Source organism: Myotis davidii, unplaced genomic scaffold, assembly GCF_000327345.1.
Source record: "Myotis davidii unplaced genomic scaffold, ASM32734v1 scaffold591, whole genome shotgun sequence".
Classification (NCBI taxonomy): domain Eukaryota; kingdom Metazoa; phylum Chordata; class Mammalia; order Chiroptera; family Vespertilionidae; genus Myotis; species Myotis davidii.
This window is the reverse complement of record NW_006284340.1, coordinates 1,849,135-1,856,762: the sequence shown is the minus strand read 5'-3', so window position 1 is coordinate 1,856,762 and position 7,628 is coordinate 1,849,135. Positions and strand designations below refer to the sequence as shown.

The following is a 7,628-nucleotide window of genomic DNA, read 5'->3' as shown; positions in this document are numbered from 1 at the left end:
CAATAAAACATATTTAAAAAATATATATATATATAATGCAGGGTCACATTTTTTTTTTTTAATTTTCACCCGAGGATGTTTTTTCCATTGATTTCTAGAGAGTGGAAGGGAGGGAGGAGGGATCGCCCCTCCACTGCCACCCGCAATTGCCATCCCCTCCCTCTGCCCGTTGGCATCCGCCTTAGCTGGCCTGGTGCCTCCTGCTCTTCGGCTCCACCCCCCACTGACCAATTGTTCTGCCATTTTGATGTGAGACAGACACATCAATTGGTTGCTTCCCTTACTCTCTCCTACAGAGGCGGTGGAATCTGCAACTGAGGTATGTGGGCAAGCCGATGCTCTAACCACTGAGCAACTACCAGGGTGCAGTGTCATATTTATTTGTATATTAGGCTTTTATTATATAGGATGTTATTTTCTGTCTCCTAATCTTTTGAACTGGTTTGAAAATCAATCTGGAAAATGTACTGTAACCTACATTTGGTTATAATGCAGGGTCAGCCAGAACCGGTTTGGCTCAGTGGATAGAGCGTCGGCCTGCGGACTCAAGGGTGCCGGGTTCAGTTCCGGTCAAGGGCATGTACCTTGGTTGCGGGCACATCCCCAGTGGGGGGGCCTGCAGGAGGCGGCTGATTGGTGTTTCTCTCTCATCGATATTTCTAACTTTCTGCCCCTCTCCCTTCCTCTCTGTCCCCCAACTAAAATGTAAACTACATAAAGATAGTGATTTTGGTCTGCTTTGTTCTCTTTTTTTTTTTTAATTTTCACCCGAGGATGTTTTTTCCATTGATTTCTAGAGAGTGGAAGGGAGGGAGGAGGGGGGAGAGAGACAGAAAGAAACATTGATGTGAGACAGACACATCAATTGGTTGCTTCCCTTACTCTCTCCTACAGAGGCGGTGGAATCTGCAACTGAGGTATGTGGGCAAGCCGATGCTCTAACCACTGAGCAACTACCAGGGTGCAGTGTCATATTTTGACCTCATTAATAGCAATTCACCTGAGGATATGTTTTTTTTTAATTGATTTTAGGGAGAGAGGTAGGGTCAGAGAGAAAGAAACATCTATTGCTTGCCTCCTGTACATGCCCTGACCAGGGATCAAACCCGTAACTTAGATATGTGTCTTGACTGGGAAGCAAATCCGCAACCTTTTGGTGTATAGAAAGACGCTCCAGCCAACTGAGCCACCTGGCCAGAGCTATATTTTCTCTCTTCTACATGAGCATTATACATCTATAATGCAGGAATCATTTCTATCCTCCAGTTTAATTTAGAGCTAAACTAATTTAGAACTGAACTGTTAGTTATTTTTCAAAATGATTGGATTTTTTAAAAGAATTTTTAAGGGTGATAAGGGGCTCATAAATGGAGGAAGGGAAGCCTGATACAGAACTATTATAGGATTATTTTACTTTTGTGAGTGCATTTCATTGCACTGCAAAAATTCAAAAGAAGATAAGTCAGAATTTTATACAAAGTTTTTTTGTCTCTCTGTGGTGGAATTTTTATTATTTTAATTTGTTTTTATACCTTTTCTGTTTAATAGATCTAAATACATTTTTTTCACCATTTTGGTTACTACAAATGATTACTATTAAGGGGAAAATGCTTTTTAAAATCATATAGAACATTGGTGGTTATACCAAAAATTGACTTATATTGTAAGTTGTATGAGAACCTGAATTCTATCTTGTTATTTTTATTCTTATTGTGAAACTTATTTTACAGACAAAAGACTATAAAAGTTGTGGCTGTTTGAATAGTACTCTTAAGGTTTAGTATGGCTGAATTATGTTTTCCTACTTTTTGCATGTAACATGCACAAGATATATGCATAATGATATGCAGCATATAATGTCAGAAAACTTTTACTGCTTTAATAAAACAACAATTAAAAAATAGGTCAAGACAAATAGAAAGTCTTTGATATTCCTCAGAATGTTATTGGTTTTCTTGTCTAAATTTGGGCAGCATTGTGCCAATTGTTAGTATAGTTGAAGAAATAAATAATGAAAACACTGTAGTTTTGTTCATTAAAGTAAAATATTCCTGAGTTTTTTTCCCTATTTTGGAGAAAGGTATTGGGCGATATAGTTTTATTATTTATTTATTTATTTATTTATTTTATATAGTTTTAAATAACTCTGTAATTTGATAGTAGCTGGCTATTTACAGAATTAACCTATTTGTTGTAATGGTATTTAACTTTAGCTGAGACACATTGAAAACAAATTAGAAGTAACCCCTACAAGTACAGCTGTGTTTGATTCTGTCATGGATACCAAGAAATCTTCTGCAAGTGCTACCCGAAAAATAAGTAGAAAAGGTATGTATGAAGTTACTGGAGATATTTAATATAAATTTTTGATGTTGGTTTTGATTCAGTTTAATTTCTTCTTATAGTTCCATGTATTTGCTTGCTCTCTTGTCAGAGATTTACCTCTTCATTTTTCCTTTGGTACTAAGTAGTTACGAAGCAGCCTCAGATTTATTGACGGTAGGTGCTATTTTCCTTATCGATTAATTAGGGACTTAAGCACCACTGCATCACCTTTGACAGTGAATTTTCATTTGTTTTTAGTGGTGAGAATTTGATTTTGAGCCTTTGGGGTTTTATGTATTTTTTAACAAAGAAATTCACAGGTCTTTATGTTACTTTGAAATTTAGTTGGCTTAATAAGATTTATATCTTTTGTTGGAGTTTAAAATCATAAATGGAATATCTGTTTTATAGATGCTGTCATAAATTCACACAATGCCAATGTTTTTTTGTTTATTTTTCATATATTTAATTCTTTGGTTTCCTAAATCAGTGGGCTAAAACCTGCAGGTTAGTACTTTCCACTGAAATTGTGCTTTTTAAAAAAAATCTGTGAATCTTTTGGGTTTTATCTGATATTTCCTTTTTTAAGTGAGTGAGAGCCTTTGACAAAAAGAACTTTTATATGTTGAATTTTATTTTGCATTGTTTGCACAGAATATAATCTTCCTCTATAGATTTGAGTTACTGTAATAAGTTAAATAGCCTGCGTTTTTCCATCTACTTATATAATATCCATCTAGAGATCTCAGAAATAATAGATACCTAAGTTATTTTCTTAGATCCTTGCCAGATTCAGAGACAGTAGTATTTTATATCATATGTTCTCACAGATTTTTTTCCCTGCCCAGATGGTAGGTACCTGGATGATACTTGGCTTAATGCTCCAACTTCCAAATCTTCTAAATCACGGAAAGAGAAATCTCGTAGTCCTCTCAGAGTTACCACCCTGGAAAGTAATGTAAAGAAAAATAATCGTGTGGAATTCCGTGAACCTTTGGCTTCTTATAGGTTAGTGTTGTTTTTCTTAAAAAGTTATCAAATAGGGCTAGCCTGTAATATTTACAGTAAGATTATAGTTTATTTTCCGACTTTTTCATAACACTCTGGCTCTGGTATTATTACCTTTTCATTTTTCAGAAAAAAATAAAGCAAACGTCTTTTATATTATGAAATACTGACTTTCTACATTTACTAATTAAATATTTGGGGAGAGAAGTAGTAGTAATATTGGCTCCAGGCAGCTACCACCATTGCAATAAGTATGTTTGCTACAAATTACTCAGGAACTGTGGTTCTTCCCTCCCTCCCTTAATATCTCATATGGGATATTATACATAATGAACTTTGTATAGCGTCGTTTTCTTCTTTTTTTGATAGCATTAATCAGTTACCTAAAATTTCTTCTTGAGAATGTGGGTTGGTTTATTGTTTTACCATTAGCCAGTGGCTCCTTTCAGCAACTTATTTAGTTAGATGTTCAAGTTTAATGAATGAATTTTGATAGTATGGATGATATAGAATGCTTTGTGTTTTTGGTTAGGTGATAATTTAGGATATTCAACAATAAAATTAATCAAATTTTGTCTTTGTGGGACATTTTACTAATGATATAAATGTGTTTGTGCTCTTAGTATAGCAAATAGTAAGAAGTAATAAACACTGACCCTTATATTTCTTTATTGCATTTATAAGCACTTTTAATATTTTAAAGTGCCAATCAATAAATCAAGGAGTTTCATGATGCTGCTTGATAGTAATGGGTATATGTTTGTACTCTTAAATTTGAGAGAAAGAATTTGAGAGATAGAGGTGGATTATGAGTTCCATTTTCAATAGTTCAATTTGATGCAATTTTGAAATGTCTATGTGAAAATATTTAGTAGGCACTTGAAAATTTGGATAGGAATATGTACAGAACGGTCAGGGCTGGGAATATAAATTGGGAGTTGTCACTAATGTTGTAATAATCAAAATGGTGAAAGAAAAGTAAAGAGAAGGCCATGGATCTAATCTGAGTAAAAGTTCATAGTTTAGAAAAAAGAGAAAAGAAAATTATGAAAAATAATCAGAGTTCAGAATCTTTAACCACCAAAATATTAAGCAACTTGCCTAGAAACTTTTATTTTTAATTTAATTTATTTTTAATGCTTTATTCTTTTAATGCTTTATTCTATTTTCACCTGTGCTAATTTTAGACCTAAATCGTTTTAACTGTGAATTGTTACAGTCTGGTCAAGATAGTGAAAATAATTGCAGTTAGTCATGATATCTAGTGGAAGCTGCAGGACTCGGTTCTTAGCCCCCGTCTAATTTAATATTCAACCACCCAGAACAGGATCTAATGTTTTTTGGGTCATGGACCTCAATGAGAATCTGATGAAAGCTGTAGGCTACTATCTCCTTAGATAAACACACATACTCAAATACTCCTAATAGATCTAAGTATCATATTATGCTGTAATAGTCATGGCTGTAAGACTTTTTGTGGCAGTTTTAAGCCTTTAAATGAAACATCTCTATCAGTGCTATACAATAATCCCATTAGTGCGGCCACATGTGGAATCTAAACAGTTTTTAGTAGTTACATACACACATGCATCATTCTTTTGTTGATGCTTTAAGTCTTTTCAATTCATATGTGACTTATAGCACATCACAATTTGGACTAGCCACGTTTCAAGTGCTCAGTAGCCACAGGTGGCAAAGTCTGCTCTTTCAGACATTGCATGTCCAGGTTGTTGCTATGTGTGCTTTTATAATATTGTTGAGTGTTTTTTCATGATTCATGTGTTCTTGCTGCTTAGGCCTTTTTGTCTTCATTAACTTCCTTTTAATAAACTGTTTCTGTTTCCAAAATATAACTTATTAGAATGATGCATAAAATAAAAATAGTCTCTGAAGGAAGACTTGTGCTGGTGTTTTTATGAATAGAAAATGTGGACTTTGTGATATGTGCTTTGGCTATGTCTAGTCTTCTTGCTTACCACAGAGTTTCTCCATATGCGTTACATAGTTTGAAGCTGCCAAAAGAGTAGTCTGTGGTTCAGAGGTTTGACTTTACTAACCACATTTATTTAAAGGAAAATATTTATTGTACTTTTACTTTATATCTGCTCCAAATTTATTTGTTAACTTGGTACGTTATTTAGAAGTTACACACATGAAATGCCAGTATTTGAGAACTTTTTTCCTAGTATTTAAGATTTCATGAAGGAGTAAAACATACATTTTGGTAAAAGGTGTCAAGTGAATATCCAAAATCAGAATATAATTCTATTTTTTATCATTCTTAAATCTCTCCACAAAACCTTTTGTATTTTTCTTATTTTATAATGTGTACATTATGATTTAGAACCTGATAGAAAGGTCATTGAGTCTTAATGTTAGTAATGGTTATTTTATTAGTTTTAACCTACTGGAATTTCTGGGTATCGTTTGTTCTCTAATTTTAGTTTGGAGTTCTCCATTTGTAAGGCTGATTTCATTTTGATTGGTTTTTGTACTTTTTATTTAAAACTAATTATTATTTTTTAATAATAGGGAAGTTCATGGCACACCTTCCAATATAAGTCCCAATCCTTTAGAGTCAAAGCATGTATATTGTGTGGATGTTAATGAAGAAAAGCCTGAAAATGGGAACTGGAGGGTAAGCAGTCGAGAAGAACGGAATACACATTGCCGTGATTTTGAGAGTTCCCAATCATCTGTCATGAATGATACTGTTGTTAGGTTTTTAAATGATCGACCAGCAATTGATGCATTGCAAAATTCTGAAAGTTTGATCAAGATGGCAGCTCCAATGAGAACTGAGGAAGAAAAGCCTAATAGAATAAAGGGAAATGAGAACAATTTGAAGGCTTCTGGCAATAACATAGGCCATGATATTGATCCAAAAGTGTTACGGCTAACTGACTCTTCTCCCTCTTCTACGAGTACTTCTAATTCCCAAAGATTAGATATCTTAAAGCGGCGACAACATGATGTCAAACTGGAGAAACTCAAGGAGCGGATTAGGAAACAGTGGGAACACTCAGAAGAAATAAATGGCCGGACCCAGAATCAGGGTCATATTGACCACCCAGTAATGGTTGTTAATGTTGATAGCTCAGTGACAGCAAAAGTCAGGAAAGTGGCAACAGCACCACCTGCTCCAGCATATAAAGGTTTGTAATCAGTCCTTGTATCTTTGTCTTTTGCCTCCTTATTCCTCTATCTCCCCAGGATGTATTTGAGTAGAAATGATCATCTTTAAAATAGTTGTGATTCTCAAATCAGGAAATTAATTCAAGGTGCAAGTTAAAAATGCAGGTTTCTGGATCCTACACTGGACCTAAATCAGAACTTCTGGGATAGAGTCGAGAATTTGAATCATTAATAAGTCCATCAGGGCCATAGTATGAACATTTAATAAGTTGAAAAAAAGAGGAAGTAAGAACTAGTACATTTTCAGAGAACTGAAGAATATTGCTCTTATTCTGCCATTGTATTTAGATTGTTATTAGGAATTCTTTCACAAGTAATACTTAAAGAACAGTTTAGTCAGTTTGAGTTAATATTTAGTTACAGAATATTTTGGCACTAACATTTGATTCTTGTTGTTTTAACTCTCAAGTTTTGACACTAGAGTTTTTTCCCCTGTGTTTAACATTGATAGAGTTGGTATAACTCTTTCAGAGAGAATGTCTGTTTTTAGCCAGCTCATGTTTTTATATATAGTGGTTTTAAGAAGTATGTATTTTTATGTTCCTGAAATTATTTTCATAGGGTCATCATGTAAAGTTTTAATTAAAGAGTTAATTCATTGATCAGGTTAGTCTGTGTTAGACTTTTGTCATGAAAACGTCCACCATTGTAACTTTTGTGGATATTTTTCCAAGTTCAGTTTTTCTAGATAAATGTATGAAGATCAAAATATTGTCAAGATTTGTTTCGTCTGTTAATGTTAAGTTATTAACAAGCTAGGACAGTTTTTGCTCTACTCAGTTTTGTTTTGTATTTTTCTACTAAATCCAATTTTTCTCTGACCACTTTTGTAATTTTTTATAGTCCTAAAGTTTCTTTAGTCATTTTTTTCTGCAGAACAAATTTTGCTGTGTACATTTAGACGAATTACCAGTTTTATTTTGTTTTGCTAATGACATTCATTGTGAATTAGTTTTTAAAAAACAGGTAATTTGCATTTTATTCTAGCTAATTTGTGATAAAATTGTGAATAGTTCTCTTTAGAATCATGAAAAAAATTGCTCTGTTATCCATGATTGGTCTAATGTATTATTAATAAAATTCTTTTATACCTTTTAGTT

At 33.6% G+C, this 7,628-nt stretch overlaps 1 protein-coding gene across 5 annotated transcripts in view; it reads left to right on the top strand.

Annotated features, from left to right (window-relative positions):
• CEP350 (centrosomal protein 350kDa) overlaps positions 1 to 7,628 on the top strand; it is a 128,204-nt gene that overhangs the window by 33,478 nt on the left and 87,098 nt on the right. For all 5 annotated transcript variants that reach the window (XM_015570073.1, XM_006754495.2, XM_006754496.2 and 2 more), the window contains 3 exons: positions 2,214 to 2,328; positions 3,174 to 3,333; positions 5,866 to 6,488. In XM_015570073.1, the coding sequence (XP_015425559.1) occupies positions 2,214 to 2,328; positions 3,174 to 3,333; positions 5,866 to 6,488 (898 nt within the window). The remainder of the gene's footprint in view (positions 1 to 2,213; positions 2,329 to 3,173; positions 3,334 to 5,865; positions 6,489 to 7,628) is intronic.